This window comes from Schistocerca nitens, chromosome 6 (genome assembly GCF_023898315.1).
Source record: "Schistocerca nitens isolate TAMUIC-IGC-003100 chromosome 6, iqSchNite1.1, whole genome shotgun sequence".
Lineage (NCBI taxonomy): Eukaryota > Metazoa > Arthropoda > Insecta > Orthoptera > Acrididae > Schistocerca > Schistocerca nitens.
In genome coordinates, this window is record NC_064619.1 from 53853687 (window position 1) to 53878273 (window position 24587).

At 45.1% G+C, this 24587-nt stretch overlaps 1 protein-coding gene across 3 annotated transcripts in view; it reads left to right on the forward strand.

The window, feature by feature from the left end:
* LOC126262788 (transcriptional repressor p66-alpha-like) overlaps positions 1 to 24587 on the forward strand; it is an 83167-nt gene that overhangs the window by 42837 nt on the left and 15743 nt on the right. For all 3 annotated transcript variants that reach the window (XM_049959609.1, XM_049959611.1, XM_049959610.1), the window contains 2 exons: positions 3010 to 3105; positions 13461 to 13668. In XM_049959609.1, the coding sequence (XP_049815566.1) occupies positions 3010 to 3105; positions 13461 to 13668 (304 nt within the window). The remainder of the gene's footprint in view (positions 1 to 3009; positions 3106 to 13460; positions 13669 to 24587) is intronic.

Genomic DNA, 24587 nt, shown 5'->3' on the forward strand with positions numbered 1-24587 from the left:
TCTTACACAAGTGTCATTTTGAATGTCCCTAGTACATTGGCTCATAAGGTGACTTGCTAAATATGGATGTGATTGTCCACTTAATTCCTGACCTGGAGGTTCAAACTAAGGTTTCAGCCTTGCCCGACTCTTCTTTAGCCAGAGTCGCTAAGATTGCTGAATCACGTGAACTTATGCAGCAGCATTTTACCTGGATTCGGGGGATATCTCTGATGCCCCACACACATTGTCCCAGCGTATTCTGCTGTCATTAGTAGTGGGTGGGTAACTGATTGAGTTTCAGGTGGGCATGGGAGCATCCGAAAGCCTAATTAACTTAGATGTGGACTGCCTGCTGGGATGCCCGGCATTGCAATGGCCACTCGATCAAGTTGTGTTGCTTAGTAAACAGTGTGTTCCTTTGAAGGGGTGATTTACCGTTGGCTCAAAATATTGTTGGATTGGACGCCTTTTCTGTTTTTGGCTTCCAGATAGCTATCAAAATTAAAATCGCTCAAAAGAGGAAAGGCCGCTGGACCTGATGGGATACCAGTTCGATTTTACACAGAGTACACGAAGGAACTTGCCCCCCTTCTTGCAGCGGTGTACCATAGGTCTCTAGAAGAGCGTAGTGTTTCAAAGGATTGGAAATGGGCACAGGTCATCCCCGTTTCCAAGAAGGGACGTCGAACAGATGTGCAGAACTATAGCCTATAGACTTCGATCAGTTGTAGAATTTGGGAACACACATTATGTTAGAGTATAATGACTTTTCTGGAGACTAGAAATCTACTCTGTAGGAATCAGCATGGGTTTCGAAAAAGACGGTCGTGTGAAACCCAGCTTGCGCTATTCGTCCACGAGACTCAGAGGGCCATAGACACGGGTTCACAGGTAGATGCCGTGTTTCTTGACTTCCGCAAGGTGTTCGATACAGTTCCCCACAGTCATTTAATGAACAAAGTAAGAGCATATGGATTATCAGACCAATTGTGTGATTGGATTGAAGAGTTCCTAGATAACAGAACGCAGCATGTCATTCTCAATGGAGAGAAGTCTTCCGAAGTAAGAGTGATTTCAGGTGTGCCGCAGGGGAGTCTCGTAGGACCGTTGCTATTCACAATATACATAAATGACCTTGTGGATGACATCGGAAGTTTACTGAGGCTTTTTGTGGATGCTGCTGCGGTATAACGAGAGATTGTAACAATGGAAAATTGTACTGAAATGCAGGAGGACCTGCAGCGAATTGACGCATGGTGCAGGGAATGGCAATTGAATCTCAATGTAGACGAGTGTAATGTGCTGCGAATACATAGAAAGAAAGATCCCTTATCATTTAGCTACAATATAGCAGGCCAGAAACTGGAAGCAGTTAATGCCATAAATTATCTGGGAGTATGCATTAGGAGTGATTTAAAATGGAATGATCATATAAAGTTGATCGTCGGTAAAGCAGATGCCAGACTGAGATTCATTGGAAGAATCCTAAGGAAATGCAATCCGGAAACAAAGGAAGTAGGTTACAGTACGCTTGTTCGCCCGCTGCTTGAATACTGCTCAGCAGTGTGAGATCCGTACCAGATAGGGTTGATAGAAGAGAGAGAGAGAGAGAGAGAGAGAGAGAGAGAGAGAGAGAGAAGGTCCAACGGAGAGCAGCGCGCTTCGTTACAGGATCATTTAGTAATCGCGAAAGCGTTACGGATATGATGGATAAACTCCAGTGGAAGACTCTGCAGGAGAGACGCTCAGTAGCTCGGTACGGGCTTTTGTTGAAGTTTCGAGAACATACCTTCACCGAGGAGTCAAGCAGTATATTGCTCCCTCCTACGTATATCTCGCGAAGAGACCATGAGGATAAAATCAGAGATATTAGAGCCCACACAGAGGCATATCGACAATCCTTCTTTCCACGAACAATACGAGACGGGAATAGAAGGGAGAACCGACAGAGGCACTCAAGGTACCCTCCGCCACACACCCGTCAGGTGGCTTGCGGCGTATGGATGTGGATGTAGATGTAGACAGGAATCGGTATGACTGCAAGGATGAGTTTCATCTTCATGGTTCTTTGGAGCTGTATTACTCATCAGTATGTGGAGAAAATCCTTTTGGAACACATTGTGCCTTTCGAGCCATTGGGAGATAGTTTTAGACTAATGCATGTTGTGAGAATTGTGCAAGAGCTCATGAATGAAGCAGAGACTAATAATACGTACTCTTCTAGTTGGCCTACTCAAAGTCCTGATATGAATCCTATTGATTGTATACGAGACCAGCTGGGTAAGAGTGCCCGTCAACACTGTTCGGGGGTCTTACAGAACCTGTGGGAGAACCTCCTGAAAGAAGGGAGATGATTCCTCAATAGAAATTCGAAACGTTAATCAAGAGCATGCCTGAAAGGCTGAATGCTGTGTTTGGTGGAAGAGGAAGTAATACACACATATGAAGATGAGAAGATGGACCTGAGAAGTGTAGAAAACCAAAGACAGAGGAGCATTACTTTCACGAGTTTCCTCAAATTCATTCGTGTTACTTCTGCGTCTCTAACTGTATTTGTTATGATCGTCTTTTTTTCCATTGTTAGAGACCTGAATGACACCTTACCACAATATTCAATATTTTATCATAAAATAGTAGGTGAGTGTCCTATAAGTGCTTGTAATTTAAGTTTTTTTAATTGAAGTGTTGTTTTTTTTTTTTTTTTTTCCCCAGGCAGTATATGTAATGTTTGTGTGAAAACCTTACATGTCTAGTCACTAGTCAAGAACCATGTTTGACAATGCAGCCGCGTGCAACTGGCTCAGCCCTTTAATCGATACTTACTTTTACGGTAGTTAACTACCCTTGAGGTTTAGAATAATCATGGGAAAACTACTTTAGAGTTTTAATACTTTAAGACCAAGAAGAAAGTTGATTGTCATTTCTGCTGAAGTCTGTGTCCCATGTTTTGTGATAGAATGTAACATTTTCATGATAATTTTAAGATTGCACTGAGCATTTAGAAATCTTAACTTATAATTTCTTCAGGAGCGTCCAAGGGTTGAGGACACACAGACACCAGCTCAACGGCAAGCAGCAGCAAAATTAGCCCTCAGAAAGCAGCTTGAGAAAACTTTGCTGCAGGTATGCAAATCGCAGAAAAGTAGTAGTCATAATAAAACGGTATTCTTATTAAGCAAATAACTATTAGAGAAAGGAATTGAGTAAGATACAGTTTATGATTTGGAAAAACATTAGAGCCAGAAAGTCTTGCACTTTAGTCACTGTTATTTATGTATGACAAAATATTTCAAAGGGTTTGCAAGAGATAACAGAAATTTAGTGACAAACTCGTGTGCAGCCTTTCTCTCTCTCTCTCTCTCTCTCTCTCTCTCTCTCTCTCTCTTTCTTCTTATTTCCTTTTTCTTCTTCTTCTTCTTCTTCTCCTTCTTCTGTTTAATGCATAAAGCTACAAATGTAATAATATTTTGCCACCAACAAACTTCAGAGACATAAGTTTTAGATGGTGCATTTAATTGACTACAAAATAGTTGCATGCTAAGGTCCCTCTGATCAGAGAGCTTTTCTGCCATTCTAATTGTTTATTATGTACTAGTTAGTCTTTTCCCCGTGGCTACACTTGCGTACACATTCAACATGTACATTGCGCACATTGCCTCCTTCCCCTCTGTGTCCAACACTTCCTCCCCATGTCTCTGCCCACCTCATCCACCCACCCCTGACTGTTCATTTTGTCCTCACCACTCATTGTCTCTCAATCTCCTCCCCACCCCCCTTCTTTGTCGATCTACTCTGCCCCCTCTTTTGGACAATATCTTCCTTCCCCTCAATCTGACCATCTCCTTGTCCTTCTCTTTCTTTTCCACCTGTTCTCTACCACACTACATCTTCCATCCGTCTCTTGCCTCTCCCTCTCCTTCCACCTCTCTGACCATCTACAGCGACACTATGCAAGCCACAGTATTGTGTGTGTCGGAGGGTACCCTGTACCACTACTTTTCATTTCATTTCCTGTTCTTCTCGCAAATAGAACTAGGCAAAAATGACTGTCTGTATTCCTCCATGTGAGCCCTAATTTATCATATTTTATCTTTATGATCCTTATGTGCAATGTATGTTGATGGTAGTAGAAGTGGTTGGCAGTCAGCTTCAAATGCTGGTTCTCTAAATTTTCTCAATAGTGTTTCTCGAAAAGAACATTGCCTTTCCTCCAGGAATTCCCATTTGACTTCCCGAACCATCTCTGTAACACGTATGTGTTGTTCGAACCTACCGGTAACAAATCTAGTGCCTCCCCCCCCCCCCCCCCCTCTGAATTGCTTTGATGTCCTCCTTCAATCTGACCTGTTAAGGATCCCAAACACTCCAGCAGTGCTCAAGTACAGATTGCACCAGCGTCCTGTATGTGGTCTCCTTTACAGGTGAACCACTCTTTCCTAAAATTTTCCCAATATACCGAAGTCAACCATTCGCCTTCTCTACCGCAGTTCTCACATGCTCGTTCCACCTTATATCGTTTTGCAACGCTACGCCCAGATACTTAAAAGACTGGACTGTGTCAAGCAGGACACTAGTAATACTGTGTCCGAACATTACAGATTTGATCTTCCTACTCATCCGCATTTAGGGCTAGCTGTCTGCACATTTCCAAAGCAGTAGAACACATGCATTCAGTGTCAGGAAAAATACATCAAAAAATGATGCAAGTTTTTTGTTCATTGTTACAATTGGAAACAAGTATTGCACTTTTGAAGTTTTCATTTGAATCACCCTCCTATTATGATTTATAATTGTAAATGAAGTAATGTGAACTGTCTTTACACATCAGGTGATGCGAGTGTATAAGCGTCTCTCTGGAAATACCTCAGTTTTGCTGTTGCCATGTTGACAGCTATTGTTTTGATTTTGTAGTCGACAGCAGTTGAAAGCTGTCCGAAGAATTCCCGACTGTGAGGATAACTCTTACCCTGTATAGACTGTTGGGGTACCTTGTCACCACAGTATATGTAGCCATGGTCCATTTAATGTGTGTTCTATGTGTGTGTCCATCCCCTCAGCCTCCCCCCCCCCCCCCAATCCTTTTTCTGCTTAGCAGTCTCTATCCTCACATGTAGCCCTGGCAGTGCCTGCCAGTGTTACACGCACAACGTGCCTTCTCCCCTTTCTCTCTGTCCATCTCCTCCTCCCTGCCCTCTCCATAGATTTCCTCCTCTCCCTCCCTGGTTTGTCCATCTCCTTCTCCTGCACCTTGTGTCTGTCTACCTTACCCCCCTCCCCCAATCACCATCCATCTTTTCCCAACCCTGTACACATACACACACACACACACCTCTGCTCTCTCCCCCCCCTCCCCCCCCCCTGCCCCCTTCTCTGAACATACCCTCCTACCCCCGTCCCCCGTCCTCTCTATCTGTCCCCTCCTCTATCCATCATAACCTTCCCCCATCCATGCCTATCCGTGTGTGTAGCCCCTGCACAAGAGGTCAGTAAAGCAGGATGATACTGCTACACCACCACATACCTGTTGCACAGGGCAGCCTGCATGTCAGGTACTGTAAAACCTTTACTTGGCCCTGACATGTAAGCTGCCCTGAAAAGGACATTGATAAAGCAGCCGATAATATTCCCAAACAACACACCTGTTGCGCAGGGCAGCCTATGGCAGCAGCTAAAAAAACGAATTTTTGCCCTAATTTCCAGTCCTATTGAAGCTAGGAGGTTGTAAACCCCACAGTGCTGATACTCGTGGAATTTGCTGTTTGAGTGCCAAAATTGATCCAAAGATTTGTATCACTTTTTTCTCGTTGACCTTTTTTAAAAAGTTATTTGTGACATGAATACCTTTGAAGTCAGCATTGGTGCTGCCTAAATAATTATGAATGTGTAAGTGCGTGACAAGCCTCAAAATGCTATACGTTATTACATAGACATATTGGTGTTAATTGGGGGGGGGGGGTGTGGAGGGAGAGAGACAGAGAATATTTTATTTCTGCCAGTAACTTCCTGCTGCCTTTCACACTTCACGGAAGTTATCCTGCATAACAGCACTCCTGGAAGAAAGGGTACTGTGCAGCATTGGCTTAGCCGCAGCCTAGGGAAGTGTGCACTTATTTGCAGACTGGAAGATTTATTCTGGAAACAACCCCCTGGGCTGTCTCTATTACAGTTCTCCACAATACTGTATTTCCAGATGTTCTAACCCTGTAAGGTGTGCAGAAGAGCTGTATGAAGTGTGGAAGTTAGGAGAGATGTACTGCGGGAAATAAAGTTGTGATTTGGGACTGGATAGATCAGTTGGTAGAAGATTTGTCCATGGTGGAAGAGGTTCACAGTTAGACTTTCAGTCCGGCAAACAGTTTTAATCTGCTGGGAAGTTTCAAATTGGCACATACTCTGCTGCAGATTGAAAGATTCATTTTAGGAACAATCGCCTTGGCCAGGCTGTTCCAGCTCGAGCACACCTGCACGCAATCAGATGTCACTTGGCACAGGTGGGCGAACAGCTGATGTATTGAAATTGGTGCTCATTCTGTTGCGGAGTGAAAAAGTCATTCTGGACGCACACCCTTGTCCTTCAACAGCTGAAACAACAAGCTCCCAGACAATGTCTTGCTTTCCTTACCTGCCTTCCAGATACCTACCCTAGACTGCCAAAAAAGTTATCAGCGTATTCTGTGCAACAAAACTTCACTGCAGAGATCATATACCTATCAAAGACCCCATTAAATTTTTTAAAGGAAGTCGTTTTCCTGTGTGCATTGTTCTTTTATTTCGAAGTAAACACTTTATTTCATCATTTAGTAATTAGGTAACTGGCATTACCAAGCTACGTCACAATAAAAATCATTATTCGTACAGCTTGTTATACTTTGTACAAGAGAGTGAGGGTAAAAAGCAACATGTGATTGTGTCACTAATGAGAGTTTATAACACAACTGGCTACCACTAAATTAGCCATACACCGATACTGTTACGCCTGTAAAAAGATACTTAATTGACCACAATCATGCATAATGGCAAAGTGTCAGACTGTTTTTGTTTCTCTAAATAGAAGGGAAGCAGTACCAGAACAAAAGAGAATCAAACCAAAGTTCTGTAAGTAATTAAGTGAACTGCAATTACTTACTAGGAAATGGCTGGTAGCCAAATTAGACAAAGTTGCACAAAGTACTAGCATGGTTTATAAACAAAGTTAACTATTGTGATTTACTTTACTTGATACTGAATTTCTGTTTTGCTGATAAGGTACAAGGCTGTAGTGCAGTTTAGCAAGTAACATGCCAGTAGTTTGACATGAACTACACAGGTAGAGTATTAATACATTTAGGCAACAACTTGCTCTCAGTAACACTAACTGGCTGTACATTACGTACTAATGGTGGAGTACTAATAACTTGGGCAAGGGGTTCTTTTGTCATTTTGGTTATTGGAAATTACTACCATTGAAACAGTTTTCAAGTAATTGTATCTTTTGTACTGATTCAGGGTGTATATGACCCAGGACAACCGGGAAATCCAGTAATTTTTTCATCCAAGAGAAAACCAGGGAATTTTTCGGAATTGCAGGAATTTTTCATTGTTTCAGGTTTTATTATAAGAATTGATACTCTAGCAAAGAATGTTACTGCATCCTGCTACTGGAGAATAATACTGCAGCAATGAAACATAAACGAGAGAGAAGAAAAATAAAACTTAAGTTGCAAAGGAAATGCACCATTTACAACAACGAAACACCGTTCACGCACAAGGATGTGCAAACAGCAAAAGTATATCAAAGACCTTAGGGCAAAGACTATGTAATACTTCATAACAACAAACTACTTTCTACGAGAGGGACATCACAGGTTTGTTTGACCAATTGCCAGTGGGCTCATGTGCATGTGCGGATGACCGACGTATGAGCAGTACCTTCTCCCACTTTGGGCTACTTAAATTGTGGCGGTTAGCTGTATCGCCAGTAGCAGCGAGCAGACAGATGCTAACAAAAAAAATTTTCTCACACGCCCTAGCTGCCAGATTTGTGCATATGCAAAGTTGTCTGAGTGTAGTGGGGAGGGGTTAGTCTCCATGTGTCGCGAGTTTGTGTTAAGTGATTTCGCTGTGTCCTCTATGTTTACAGGTCCCACTTCAAATGAAAACAGAACGGATTTCTGTGGCTGGGAGCTATTGAGTGAATTAAAAAACATTCACATAATTATGGAAGGCAAAAATATATTATTAGTTTGTTTTCTGATTTGATTTGATTTGATTTGATTTCAAAGTTTTTGTCAGTCAAGCATTAATCGCCTTGTAGAACAATGAAGTTATTTTTGTCAATTTGCTAAAGAAATTTTGCTTTATTAATCTTTTCCACTGAGGCAATCAATTTATTTGAAACAAAGTGTTTCATTCCACAGTATTGGCTAATTCCAATTGTTCGCTGAATTTGAAGTGCACGTTTTCCTCTTCTGCCATGTATGGCGTTGTTTTTGTTGTTGTTGTTGTTGTTGTTGTTGTGGTGGTCTTCAGTCCTGAGACTGGTTTGATGCAGCTCTCCATGCTACTCTATCCTGTGCAAGCTTCTTCATCTCCCAGTACCTACTGCAACCTACATCCTTCTGCATCTGCTTAGTGTATTCATCTCTTGGTCTTCCTCTACGATTTTTACCCTCCATGCTGCCCTCCAGTGCTAAATTGGTGAGCCCTTTGTGCCTCAGAACATGTCCTACCAACCGATCCCTTCTTCTAGTCAAGTTGTGCCACAAACTCCTCTTCTCCTTAGTTCTATTCAATACCTCATCGTTAGTTATGTGATCTACCCATCTAATCTTCAGCATTCTTCTGTAGCACCACATTTCGAAAGCTTCTATTCTCTTCTTGTCTAAACTATTTATCGTCCACGTTTCACTTCCATACATGGCTACACTCCATACAAATACTTTCAGAAATGACTTCCTGACACTTAAATCAATACTCAGTGTTAACAGATTTCTTTTCTTCAGAAACGCTTTCCTTGCGGTTGCCAGTCTACATTTTATATCCTCTCTACTTCGACCATCATCAGTTATTTTGCTCCCCAAGTAGCAAAACTCCTTTACTACTTTAAGTGTCTCATTTCCTAATCTAATTCCCTCAGCATGACCCGACTTAATTAGACTACATTCCATTATCCTCGTTTTGCTTTTGTTGATGTTCATCTTATACCCTCCTTTCAAGACACTGTCCATTCCGTTCAACTGCTCTTGCAAGTCGTTTACTGTCTCTGACAGAATTACAATGTCATCGGCGAACCTGAAAGTTTTTATTTCTTCTCCATGGATTTTAATACCTACTCGGAACTTTTATTTTGTTTCCTTTACTGTTTGCTCAATATACAGATTGAATAACATCGGGGATAGGCTACAAGCCTGTCTCACTCCCTTCCCAAACACTGCTTCGCTTTCATGCCCCTCAACTCTTATAACTGCCATCTGGTTTCTGTACAAATTGTAAGTAGCCTTTCGCTCCCTGTACTTTACCCCTGCCACCCTCAGAATTTGAAAGAGTATTCCAGTCAACATTGTCAAAAGCTTTCTCTAAGTTTAAAAATGCTAGAAACGTAGGTTTGTATTTCCTTAATCTATTTTCGAAGATAAGTCGTAGGGTCAGTATCGCCTCATGTGTTCCAATATTTCTACGGAATCCGAACTGATCTTCCCCGAGGTCGGCTTCTACCAGTTTTTCCATTCATCTGTAAAGAATTCATGTTAGTACTTTGCAGCAGTGGCTTATTAAACTGATAGTTCAGTAATTTTCACATCTGTCAACAACTGCTATCTTTGGGATTGGAATTATTATATTTTTCTTGAAGTCTGAGGGTATTTCGCCTGTCGCATACATCTTGCTCACTAGTTGGTAGAGTTTTGTTAGGCCTGGCTCTCCCAATGCTATCATTAGTTCTAATGGGATGTTGTCTACTCCTGGGGCCTTGTTTCGACTTAGGTCTTTCAGTGCTCTGTCAAACTCTTCACGCAGTACCATACCTCCTATTTCATCAGTGTTTTTGCAGGTAACTGTAATACTGTCCCGATACTTCAATAAGAGTAGCCTTTAAGGTGATATAAAAAGTACATGGAGTACTTCAAAACTTACATTCACTGAATAATTATGAAATTCTGTACTCCACAAAGTTTATTAACTATAGTGAGTTTACCGAAATGAATTTTCAGCTCAATAAAATGGGACGCTTAAGATAGGAACCTGTCTAGATAAATGACTAAGGATAAAATATGGGTGCTTTACACAAACTTATTATTGATAAAGAAACCACATAATTGGTCCACGCAGTTATACAATACTCAAATTACAGTTTGAAATGAAAGTGGTGCCAGTGTCGGTCTGCCGTGGCTGTTGAAAAAAGGATGTAAAAATATCCATTGCTCATGTTGTGCAACTAGCTCTGAAAATTCTCTTCTTAGCATTGGATTTTCATAGTACAGAGCCCGCCAAAGTATGCTATGAATAATAAGGCAGGTTATTTCCACACCCAAGGCTGTGTTATATGATCTTGCTGTTCTCCTTGGATCGATCAGTTCACAAGATGCGAACACATTGCCTGCTATCTACTAACTGATTCGTGCCACAAAGGAGCTTTGCGGTTCAACCACCAGAACCACCTTCTCTCTTCCTGCCAAGCAAGTTTTGTTGCTGAGGGGCTTCTTTCCATGTTTTACATGATTACGAACCTACATGCCGTATGCATGAAACAGTATTACAAGTAAAGTTTTAACACTTCCATTCTTTCATGGTACATTACTTTTGAAATTGCATCCTTAGATTAATTACAGTTAGGTAAATGGTCATAAATAATGAATGAAACATTTACATAGATGTTGCATCAAAGAGCATTGTCATACAGAAGTTACACTAAGTAAAAATAGACAAAGAAGTTAAATAAGACAATTATTTGTCATATCGATAATAGTGTTACAAATTTTACACAGCCATGAGAGTTTTACACAGGCGCAGGAAGCATGAGTGTGAAGCCAATGTGTGAAGTAGAGAAAGTGCATTTATTTTTAGCAGATTTAGGCACAGTACCAACGTAGATAACACATTAAATATGGGCATGTTGACTAGCAAGTGGTGTATATCACAAATATTGGAAAATGGACTGACACCATGTAATATTACTGTATGGGCAGATCTTTGTATCTGAGAAGTGGTGTGGGTCCTAATTCAGTAATTTGTTCACAGTGTGTGCTGAATGTTAATACATGGAACGAAACTGATGAGCACTTTTGCAATCAAATGGTGTACATCAAAGTGCTCAGAGCAGTCACCACCTGATAGTCTTGGTTACGTGAGAGTTGTGTGCTTTGTTGTGTACAAAACATTCATTTAATATTAGGTGCATGTTGTTGTAGGCTATGAAGACAAGAAAATATTATGAACATCAATAACATCAATGTGACACTGCAGAGCAGTTGCAAAATGGTACCGATTCATACAATGGTTATCAAAACTAAACATGCTTATCATTTAGGGGAAACAAAGCGTGAACCACATTTAAGGAAAGCTGGGAGCTTACTACAAACGGAACTTATATGTTTATAATTTTGGCATTAAAGTTATGAAATTCTTGGGATGAAAGAATTACATATTCTGCCTCTCAGAGATTGCTTCATCCTGGCTGATAACTTCAAGAAGGTATTAAGGCATATTGTCATTTGGTCCTGTTCTTGTATTAGACAAAATAGGAATTTGAATGTAGCCCTCACACTTCTGTCTTCTGTTTTGTCCAATAATGGTGTCGAAAATATAGAACAATTTTTTTTTTTTTTTTTTTTTTTGGGCCATTCATACCTATCCAACATTGGTGATTTTGTGTAGGAACTGCTAGAAAGAAGAGAACGATTTACATACCAAAGGACTGACGCAGGATGATGGCAGAAGCCTAAAGAGTGAATAAGTTGGTTCATGAAATATAACTTTCACATTTTCTGACTATTAAATACTTTCAGAAGTGTGTCACTAGGGGGAAATGCTGGAAATGAAAGCAAGTGGCTGAAAATGCAGCATATCAATCATGGTAAAGCACTTGGAACATCTGTTGTTGATAAAGAAACCCTGGATGACAAAGTTGAATTTCGGGAGCTGGATTTAAGATAAAGGCATGTGTGTTTGGAAGCAGGACGGGGGGCCCCATCAGTGAGCTTGGCTCAGTATCAACTTATCAAGCACACACTCCGCTGCAGAGTGAAAATTTCATTCTGGAAGTTCAAGCAGCTCACCCTGGAGATTCGTTACGGAAGTAAACAGAAAAGGTATGGTGGACCTATTGAATTTTATGCCGCCTTGCTAGCATCCTTGTTTTCTGGGTTTACATTGTGATCATGGCACTGTTTCAAATGACAATGAACAATTTTATGAAACTATGACAGGATCAAAGTAATGACATTGTCCGAATTTTCATTTTTCTTTGTGTCTCTTGACAGTAAACAATAGTTTTGTTTCTTGAATAGGTTGCCAACTTTGTATTCAATCTCATTCCCATTACCAACTCATCTTTAAGATCATGATTTTGCAAGTTTTAATTAGTTCAAATGTTTTAACTATAGATTTATATATAATGAGTGAAATTACACATTACGTGTTGTTGATGGTGCCATAATTTACTCCAGAAATATGTAATTTTGAATGTACAATGTGTTGTAAACCTTAAATTTGTCCTCCTAAAAAGGTTGAATTGTGAGCATAAATGGCAGTGAACCCACCCAATTATGTTTGTGTAACTACTGAAGTGGAAAAACATGGTTGTGCAAAACTCTTCTTATGAACACAATCACATGTTGCTTCTCCCCCCCCCCCCCCCCAAAACTGATATGTGGATTGTAACGTGGTGTAACCACAACAATTGTTACTGTGATGTTGCTTAACAACACCCAAGAGGGCAAAATTAGTTAATCAATTAATAAAGTGTTAAGTTGAAAAGGAAAGTACAGCATCACAGGGAAATAACTTCATTTATTAAATTTATAGTGTAAAAGACTGTTTGAAAATAGAGACCTCACATTCACTTCCTAACCTAGTTCCAATCATGCTGGAGTTGTCATAGCTGTAACTGTTTCTGTTGCAGAACTCGTGCTAATGACCAAAGAGAACAATTTTTTTTATTTTTTTATTTTTTTTTTTTTTTTAGGAAAGTGTGTTGTCTCACCAATAGAAGAGAATTTGTGAATCTGTGTTTGCATTTCTGTGAGTATGTGTTTACTGCAACATAACTAGAAGAGTGGATACTCAAAAGCTAGTGAGGTTGTATAGAGTTCAGTGCACCTGTGGACCATAGTTATTTATCTGCGGTTGAGCATTACCTGCTTTTAGTTTGGTGTATTGTATCTATACTTGAATTTGGAATATTGTAATCTTTCTGTACATGCTGTGGTTTAGTGATGATGAAAATATATTGTGGTAAGCAGTAAGGAGATGTAACTACTATTTGTTTGTTTCATCAATTTCAGATTCCTCCACCAAAGCCACCGCCGCCTGAAATGCATTTTATACCAAACCCATCAAATACGGAATTTATTTATCTGCTTGGTTTGGAGCATGTTGTGGATTTCATAACGAAAGACCAGAAAACACCACCTCCGCCGGATGCTTTTAAGTGCTCACAGTGTTTCACAGACTTTACGCCAGTATGGAAGTGGGAGAAAAATCCTACTAAAGGTGAGTACATTCAGTGCCTCGACCAGGAGATAACCATCACTGGTTCACCACCACCACCACCACCACCCTAATCCTCCCCCCCCAGGGGGTCCACAACTCTTTTGTGGATATGTGCGTGGCGAGCACGGGGCCCCAAGCTAGTGCAGTTCTCCTTCCTCTCTGGGCTGCCCTACCCCCCCTTCCCCATCCCTCCTCATCCCCGAATCCTATCCCCCCCCCCTTATCTCCCCTTCACACTCACTCTCCTTGGGAGTAATGTATCGAGCCTTTGTCCGGAGACAGACCTGTGAACACTCCAGGATCCTGTTTCCTTTGTTTTTCTCCACTCTCACGCTTTCTTCCTCTATTGTTCTTTCCCTACGTTCACTCTCCTCCTTGCTTTCATTCCCTTACTTCTCTCTCTGCCTCATTCTCCTTGCCCTATTCTCCTTGTAGTCTTCTTTTCCGTGTTTTATTCTCCACATCGGCGTTTGAGATTCTTTCTTCTATCCCTCTCTCTCTTTCCTCCCTTCTTTCCTCCCTGTGCGTGTCTGAAGGCCGACCCACGCGTTCACACGCGTAGCCGGTGACGGGGTAACGCGTGATTCCCCGCCCTGGGTAGACAAGTGAGACACACATGTATCCCCTGGTAAGGGCTAGGCCCAGGGAGGGGTGATTGCCTGAGCTGTTACCTTCCGAACGTGCCGATTGGTCCCTCCGTCCATTTCTCGGGAGGTGTGACCTGAAGTGTGGACAATCACGTAAGGGGGGGAGTGCCCTTTGAGGGGGGGCCCCATAAGGAAGGAGCGCGCCATTTGAGACGCTGGCAATTATGGGGAATTCATCCGCAATGGATTTCTCTTCTTCTTCTTCTTCTTCTTCTTCTTCTTCCCTGTCTTCTGCCCAAAAAAAAGCTAGATGAAACTCCTGTTCCGAAAATTCTACCACCAGCACCGAAGTTTCTTGTTGTCACAAGATCTGATGGTCACAATTTTTCAAAAGTCAACCCTTTTGTCATTCAGAAGGATGTAGATGTGATTGCAGGACCAGTGAAATCTTGTACTCGGTTGTGCAACGGTACCTTGCTGTTGGAGACAGAGAGCACCTTCCAGGGCCAAAAATTACTTCGAGCCACTGTCTTACACACTTTCCCTGTACGGGTGGAGGCCCACCGCACCTTCAGTTCGTTGCGTGGCGTGGTGTATACCAGATCACTCGATGGACTAACTGATGATGAGATTCTGTCTTTCCTCTCTGATCAGGGAGTGACGGCCGTCCATCGGGTCGTGAAAAGGGTCGACAAGGACCTCATACCGACCCGAACCATATTCCTGATATTCGATAATGTGCAATTGCCTTCACGAATTAAAGCGGGTTATGAGATCATTTCTGTTCGCCATATGTACCCAGCCCTACAAGGTGTTACCATTGTCTGTGGTTTAACCATACACTGCAGCAGTCTTGTTCAAGTGCAGCTAAATGCATTACCTGTGGCAGGGACACCAATGAGGGTGACTGTCCACCTCCGTCCCCTCGTTGCGTCAACTGCATGGGCGACCATGCTGCCTCCTCTTTCGACTGCCCCTTCTACAAAGATGAGAAAAGTATACAGGAAATTAGAGTGAAAGAGAAGGTGTCAACTTCGGCTGCTCGCAAGTTATTCAATAGCAGAAAGCCCACTGTGCTTCCAGCAGGGAAGTACAGTACCGTTCCCCCCCAGGGGCTCCACAATCTTTTGTGGATACGTGCGTAGTGAGCACGGGACCCCGAGCTAATGTGGCCCTCCTTCCTTTCCGGGCTGCATACCTTCCCTTTCCACATCCTTCCCCATCCCCCAGCTTGCCCCCCCCCCCCCCCCCTCACCTCATGCTCTTTCCTTCCCTTTCTCCCCCTCTGGGAGTATGGTTTGTGCCTACGTCCGGAGACGGACGCTCGAAACTGTTACCAATTCCTTGCTTTCTACGATTGCAAGTCTTCGTCCTTCCTCTGTCCTTCTCTTTTCCTTACTTCTTCTCCTTGCCCTTTTCTCCGCTGCGGCGTTAGAGACCCCTCTTCTTTCCTTTCACTTTCTCTTTTTTCCTCCCTGTGCGTGTCTGAAGGCCGACCCACGCATTTCCATGCGTAGCCGGTGATGGGGTAACGCGTAATTCCCCGCCCCAGGTAGACAGGTAAGACACGTACGTACCCCCTGGTAACGGCCAGGCCCAGGGAGGGGTGATTACACGAGCTGATACCTTCCGAAAGTGCTGATTGGTCCCTTCGTCCGTTTGTCGGGAGGTGTGACATGAGGTGTGAACAAACACCTAAGGCGGGAGTGCCCTCAGAGGGGGCCCCCACAAGGGAGGAGCGCGCCATCGGAGATGCTGGTAATCATGGGGGATTCTTCCGCAATGGTTTCCTCATCTTCCACTATGTCTGCTCACAAGCGAGTTCACTGAGTCTCAGCCACAGACAGTTCTTCCATCGTTGCCACAGTTCCTTTTTGTTGCTCGGTCTGACGAAGGTCACGACTTCTCCACGGTCAACCCTTTCATTATTCAGAAAGGTATCGATGCAGTTGCAGGTCCTGTAAAGTCTTGTTCCAGATTACGGAATGGCACCTTGTTGTTAGAAACAATCAGTGCCCTCCAGGCACAAAAATTGCTGCGTACTTCACTGCTCCACACCTTCCCTGTCCGGGTTGAAACGCACCGCACTTTAAATTCCTCGCATGGAGTCGTTTATACAAGCTCCCTCGATGGGTTGTCTGACGAAGAAATTCAGCACTACCTGTCTGATCAGGGCGTAACGGCTGTTCATAGAGTTATGAAAAGGGTTGACACGAACATCATTCCAACCCGCACTGTCTTCTTGACATTTGACAAAGTTCAACTCCCATCGAAAATCAAAGCAGGCTATGAGATAATTTCCATTCGCCCTTACGTCCCAAACCCTACGCGTTGCTATCGGTGTCAGCGGTTCAATCACACCAGCCAGTCGTGTTCCAATCCGGCCAAATGTGTTACGTGTGGCAAGGATGCCCATGAGGGTGCTTGTCCACCTCCATCCCCTCTCTGCATCAACTGTATGGGTGACCACGCTGCTTCCTCTCGAGATTGCCCCATTTATAAAGACGAAAAGCTCATCCAGGAAATCAGAGTGAAGGAAAAGGTGTCGGCCTTTGCTGCTCGAAAATTATTCGCCAGTCGACAGCCCACCGTGCCTCAGACAGGAAAATACAGCACTGTCCTTGCTTCTCCTCGGCCAACAAAGGAGGCGGCCACGCAGACTTGCGACCTCACCTTTAGTACTACGGTCGTCAGATCGGCCAGCGCAAAGATTGCCCGTTCAACCTCACCACTTTCTCCTTCCCACTCTATGGCTCACCCTTCATCGGGTTCTGCTAAATCTCGAGCCCACAAGTCAAACACCAAGACTTCGAAAAAAGAGCATACTCGTGAAGATTTTTTTCGTACCCCAACTTCACAACCATTGGTTCCTCCTTCATCTAAACATCATATTTCCAAGAAGGCTAATAAGAAACCCAGTTCATCTCCTTCTCCGCCAAGGCGTGTCTCATCTACAGCACCACCTGGCGGAAATCGCCCTCGGCCGTCTTCTGTGTCGACGTGGCGCACTGCTGGCGGCCGATCAACCGGCCGATCGCTGGTGGCAGGAGCTACTCCTGAACAACCTATGGATCAGGATCTTCTGCCTTCGGCTGAGTGCCATTCCACGCTGTCGGTCGCAAGCTCTGAGCAGTTGTTGACTTGACGGCAACCTTGGTCACATTCTTCCATTTTCTGTCCACCCTATGTCCATTATCCACTGGAATATCCGCGGCATTCGAGCCAATCGTGATGAATTGTCGATCCTCTTACGATCCTACTCGCCGGTCATCTTCTGTCTTCAGGAAAGAAAGCTGCGTCCCCATGACCGCTTTGTTCTCCCTCATTTTCAGTCCGTCCAATATGATCTCCCCTCTGTTGAAGGCACTCCAGCCCATGGAGGACTCATGATTCTTCTCCATGATACTCTCCATTATCACCCAATCCACTTAAACACTTCCTTCCAAGCTGTCGCCGTCCGTCTTTCCCTTTCTGGATACACGTTCTCTCTTTGTACTGTATACATTCCATCGTCCACACCAATGGCACGAGCTGATCTCCTTCATCTTCTTGGTCAGCTTCCACCCCCCTATTTGCTGGTTGGGGACTTCAATGCCACCACCCACTTCGGGGATCTCCACACCCTTGTCCACGTGGCTCACTATTGCTAGACGTCTTCCACCAAGCGGATCTAGTTTGCCTCAACACTGGGGTCCCTACATTTTTGTCTGCATCCACGACAAATTTATCTCATTTGGACCTTGCGGTCGGTACTGTTCCGCTAGCTCGGCGCTTTGAATGGTTCGCCCTTGATGATACACACTCGAGTGACCACTTTCCATGTGTCCTTAGACTGCAGCCTCAACTGCCATATATGCGCCCGCGACGCTTGAAGTTTGCCCAAGCCGATTGGACACTTTTTTCGTCTCTAGCGACGTTCGATGACTGTCACTTTCCCAGCGTCGACGATGAGGTCACACATATTACCGACGTTATTCTTACAGCTGCGGAATGTTCAATACCTCGCACCTCCGAATTGCCCCGGCGCCCCCCAGTTCCTTGGTGGAATGAGGCATGCCGTGACGCAATACGCGAGCGGCGACGTGCTCTTCGCGTTTTCTGCCACCATCCTACTTTGGCGAACTATATACGCTATAAGCAGTTCCGTGCGCGATGCCGTCATGTCATCTGCGATAGCAAGAAGGCAAGCTGGAAATTCTTTATTACCTCATTTAACACCTTCACTCCCTCCTCGGAAGTTTGGAGTCGTCTTCGACGGTTCTCAGGCGCGCCTAGTTTCTCCCCAGTCTCTGGGCTCACTGTCACGCATGATACATTAGTGGACCCCGTCGCAATTTCTAACTCATTGGGTCAGAACTTTGCTGAGATTTCGAGCTCTTCAAATTACCCGCCAGCGTTTCTCCCGAAGAAACGTGCAGCGGAAGTGCGACCTCTTGCTTTCTCCTCTCAAAATCGCGAAAGCTACAATACTGTTTTCTCCATGCGGGAACTCCAACATGCACTCTCTTCTTCTCGCTCCTCCGCCCCAGGACCGGATGGTATCCACATCCAAATGTTGCTGCATTTATCAACCCATAGTCTGCGTTACCTCCTTCGCCTTTATAATCGAATTTGGACCGACAGTACTTTTCCCAGATGACGGCGGGATGCTATCGTCGTTCCTGTTCTGAAACCTGGAAAGGACAAACATCTCCGCTCTAGCTATCGCCCCATTTCTCTTACGAGTAGTATCTGTATGGTTTTGGAGCGTATGGTGAATTACCGTTTAGCTTGGTGGCTGGAATCCCGCAGTCTTTTAACACCTGCCCAATGCGGATTCCGAAAGCATCGTTCTGCAGTTGACCCTCTTGTTGCTCTCTCCACTTATATCATGAACAATTTTCTCCGGAAACGCCAAACAGTAGCAATATTTTTTGATCTGGAGAGAGCATACGATACCTGTTGGAGGACAGGCATCCTCCGCACACTGTTCTCTTGGGGCTTTCGAGGTCGGCTGCCCCTTTTTCTTCGCGAATTTATGGCAGAGCGCACATTCAGGGTGTGGGTGAACACTACTCTCTCCCGTACTTTCTCCCAAGAAAACGGGGTACCCCAGGGCTCCGTGCTGAGTGTTGTACTGTTTGCCATTGCCATAAATCCAATTATGGATTGTCTCCTTCCTGATGTCTCGGGCTCCCTCTTTTTGGACGATTTTGCGATCTACTACAGCTCTCAACGGACCAGCCTTCTTGAAGGACGTCTTCAAGGATGTTTCGATCGCCTCCACTCTTGGAGCATCGAAACCGGCTTCCGTTTTTCTCCCAGTAAGACCGTTTGTGTTAATTTTTGGCGACGTAAGGAGTTTCTTCCGCCCCCCTTACATCTAGGTCCTGTCAACCTTCCGTTTTCAGACGTCGCTAAATTGTTGGGTCTTATGTTTGACAGAAAACTGTGCTGGTCCTCCCACGTTTCCTATCTTTCGGCTCGCTGTCTGCGATCCCTCAACACCCTCCGTGTCCTGAATGGTACCTCCTGGGGAGTGGGCCGAGTGGTCCTTCTCCGCCTCTATCGCGCCTTAGTGCGCTCGAAATTGGACTATGGAAGCATAGTCTACTCCTCTGCTCGGCCGTCTATTCTTCGGCGTCTCGACTCTATCCACCACCGTGGATTATGTTTAGTGTCTGGAGCTTTTTACACCAGCCCTGTGGAAAGCCTTTATGCTGAGACTGCTGAACCTCCACTGTCCAATCGGCGAGCAGTCCTTCTGAGTCGTTATGCTAGCCATCTGTCTTCCATGCCTGCTAATCCAGCCCATGACCTTTTTTTCGATGCCTCCTTTGATGTAGGGTATGCAGGCCGCCCCTCCTCCCTACTACCACCGGGAGTCCGCTTCCGTCAACTGCTCCATTCTCTTTCCTTCCGCTTTCCTAAAACCTTCTTGACAACTTGGGGTACAGCACCGCCTTGGCTCCGTCCCCGGATCCGCCTGCTCCATGACCTTTGTCGATTTCCCAAGGATGGTACCCCTTCACTTGTTTATCGTCAGGCATTTGCTGCTCTTTGTGCACAAGTGATGGACGCCACATTTATTTACACTGACGGCTCGAAAACATCGTTAGGTGTAGGCAGTGCCTATATTGTTGGCGACACCCAAAATCCCTTTCGGCTTCCCGACCAGTGTTCGGTTTATACTGCGGAGCTTTACGCTGTTCTCCAGGCTGTCCACTACATCCGCCGCCATCAGCGGATACAGTACGTAATCTGCTCAGATTCTCTCAGCTCTCTCCTCAGTCTCCAAGCTCTTTACCCTGTGCACCCTCTGGTCCACCGGATTCAGGACTGTCTGCGCTTGCTCCACCTGGGGGGCGTCTCTGTGGCGTTCCTGTGGCTCCCGGGACACGTTGGTATCTGTGGAAATGAGGCGGCCGATATTGCAGCCAAGGCTGCAGTCTCTCTTCTTCGGCCAGCTATCCAATCGATTCCCTTCGCTGATCTACGGAGCGTTTTATGTCGTCGTGTTGTTCATTTATGGCACGCGCATTGGTCGACACTTCCCCATAATAAATTGCGGCACGTGAAAGCTCTTCCTTCTGCTTGGACCCCTTCCTCCCGAACGCGTCGTCGGGAGGAGGTAATTTTAACTAGACTCCGGATAGGGCACTGTCTTTTTAGCCATCGACATCTTTTAAGCGGCGATCCTCCCCCACTCTGTCCCCACTGCTCTCAGCTGTGGACGGTAAGACACCTTTTAATTGAGTGCCCCTATTTTAATCTGTTACACTCCCATCTACAGCTATCGCCTGATATATCGTCGATTTTAGCAGATGACACGCGCTCAGCTGATCGCGTACTCGAGTTTATTAGTGCCAGTGAAATGACGTCAGTCATTTGAAGTTTTTTTTGGGGACAACCAACCCCTTTCTGTAGTGGATTTTTAAGCCTTCCTTCTGCTTTTAGTTTCTCCAATTTTATGACTTTCGTTCCCATTGCTGCTGGTTTCCATTTTCGGTTTTTTACTGTTTCCTAAGACACGGGCCGGGCGCTAATGACCATAGCAGTTTTGTGCCCTAAAACAAAAAAAAAAAATAACCAGTACCGTTCTCGCCTCTCCTCGGCCTACCAGGGAGGTAGCTACACAGACATGCGATCTAACATTTAGCGATTTGGTCGTCAGATCGGCCAGTGCTAAGATCACCAGATCAGTGTCTCCTCTTCCTCCCACCAACCCTAAGGCTCAAACATCATCATCTGCTACTGCTAAGACGAGGACATCTGAATCAGATGCTCGGACCTTCAAAAAAGAACCGACACGCGAAGATTTCTTGCGTACCCAAACTTCACAGCCATCACCTGTTCTTTCGACTAAACGTCAAAGAAGGCTCATAGTAAAAAGAGTTCTCTTATCTCCGCCGAGGCGCGTTTCTTCTCCTGCGCCACCCAGCGGTTGCCGTCCCCGGCCATCTTCAGTTTCGCCAGGCCGCACTGCTGGTAGCTGATCATCTGGCCTTTCGCCAGTGGAGGAAGCTGCCCCTCCTGACCAGCTCAGGAAGGTGACAGACGCAACTGTTGAGTTGATAGACCATGACTCACCACCTATCGATTGCAGCAGCAGTGCTCCCTCGAAGCCAGACCCTCAGCGGCCATCGAGGTGACCCTTTCTAGTTTCTTCTTTTTCTTTTCTTAATGGCACTTCTTCAATGGAATATTCGTGACATTCGATCCAACTGAGAGGAACTAAAATTGCTCCTTCGAATGTACTGCCCGCTTGTCGAAGGTCTCCAAGAAACGAAGTTACGCCCATGTGATCGTATTGACCTGGCACACTATACCTCCATGTGTTTTGACCTACCCCCTGTGGCAGGTATTCCAGCTCATGGAGGGGTCATGTTGCTGGTTCGGGATGATGTCTACTACGATCCAGTCACATTGCACACAGATCTGCAGGTAGTTGCCGTCCGAATTACACTCCCCACTTTCACATTTTCCATTTGTACTGTTTACACTCTATCATCGTCTGCCTTTACTACGGCAGACATGATACAACTGATTGCTCAGCTTCCTACACCATTTTTGTTGATTGGAGACTTTAATGCCCACCATCCCCTTTCGGGCTCTCCAGCATCCTGCCCGAGAGGCTCCCTCTTGGCAGACCTTTTCAACCACCTCAATCTAGTCTGCTTAAATACCGGTGCACCTACCTTCCTTTCGGACGCAACGCATACCTATTCCCACTTGGACCTCTCAATAGCCACTATCCAACTTGCACGTCAGTTCGAGTGGTATGCTCTGTCTTGACACATACTCGATCGACCATTTCCCCTGCATAATCCGTCTCCTGCATCACACCCCTTCTCCACGTTCCACTAGCTGGAACATCTCCAAAGCCGACTGGGGGCTTTTCACCTCCCTGGCGACCTCCCATGATCAAGACTTCTCCTGCTGCAATAGTCAGGTCGCATACCTCATGAACGTTATTCTCACTGCTGCTGAATATTCCATCCCTTGTACTTCCTCTTCTCCCTGTCGAGTCCCAGTCCCCTATTGGACCTACGGCATGCAGCGATGCTATTCGTGCTCGGCGACGTACTTTACGCACCTTCCAACGCCACCCTACGATGGCGAACTGTATCAGTTACAAACGACTCCGTGCACAATGTCATCATGTTATCAAAGAAAGCAAAAAGGCTTGTTGGGTGGCTTTCAGCAGCTCATTCAACAGTTTTACCCCTTCTTCGGTTGTCTGGGGTGGCCTGCGCTGGCTAACTGGCACCAAGGTCCACTCCCCGATTTCTGGCTTGACTGTAGCAAATGAAGTCCTTGTGGATCCTGAGGATGTTTCAAATGCCTTCGGCCGCTTTTTCACGGAGGTCTCGAGCTCTGCCCATTACCACCCTGCCTTCCTCCTCCGAAAACAAGCAGAGGAGTCACAGCCATCTTCTTTCCAGTCTTTGAATCGTGGAAGTTACAATGCCACCTTCACCATGTGGGAACTCGAAAGTGCACTCGCCCGGTCCCAATCCTCTGCTCCGGAGCCCAATGGTATCCATATTCAGATGCTGAAGAACCTTTCTCCTGCAGGTAAAGGCTTTCTTCTTCGCGCCTATAATCACATCTGGACTGAAGGTCATGTTCCCACACGCTGGCGTGAAGCAATTGTTGTTCCCATACCCAAACCACGAAAGGACAGAAACCTTCCTTCAGTTATCGCCCCATCTCCTTTACCGGCTGCATCTGCAAGGTGATGGAGCGCATGGTAAATTCTTGATTGGTTTGGCTCCTTGAATCTCGACGCCTCCTTACCAATGTCCAATGTGGCTTTCATAGGCGCCGCTCTGCTGTTGACCACCTAGTTACCTTGTGGACCTTCATTATGAACAACTTTTTGCGTAAGCGCCAGACGGTGGCTGTGTTCTTAGATTTGGAGAAGGCTTAAGACACCTGTTGGAGGACGGGCATTCTCCGCACCATGCACACTTGGGGCCTTCGCGGTCGCCTCCCTCTTTTTATTAATGCATTTTTAATGGATCGAATGTTCAGGGTACGTATGGGTTGTGTTTTGTCAGATGCCTTTTGCCAGGAGAATGGGGTGCCCCAGGGCTTTGTTTTGAGTGTGGCCCTTTTTGCCATAGTTATCAATCCAATAATGGATTGCCTTCCAGCTGACGTTTCAGGCTCCCTTTTTGTGGACGACTTTACGATCTACTGCAGCGCTCAGGGAACATGTCTCCTGGAGCACTGTCTTCAGTGTTGTCTAGACCATCTATATTCCTGGAGTGTCGCTAACGGTTTCCATTTTTCTGGTGAGAAAACGGTATGTATGAACTTCTGGCGTTACAGTTTCTTCCACCATCCTTACATCTCAGTCCCGATGCTCTCCCATTCGTGGAGACAACAAAATTTTTAGGTCTTACATTTGACAGGAAATTTTGCTGGTCTCCACATGAGTCTTACTTAGCTGCTCGTTGTACCCGTTCCCTAAATGTCCTCCGTGTTCTCAGCAGTACATCATGGGGAGCAGATCGAATGGTCCTGCTTCACTTATATCTGTCCATTGTCCGATCAAAAGCTGGATTATGGGAGCTTTGTCTACTTCTCTGCCCTGCTGTCCATCTTATGCCGTCTAAACTCTATCCACCATCGGGGATTACGACTGGCGACTGGAGCATTCTACACCATCCCTGGTGAGAGTCTGTATGCCGAAGCTGCCGCATTACTGCTAAACTACCGGTGTGATATGTTGCTTTATCGGTACGCCTACCGACTGATGTCAGTGCCCGACCATCTGTCATATTTCTCCTTCTTTGACGACTCTCTCGACCGCCAATATGGGCTGTATGTTTCTGCCTGTTACCT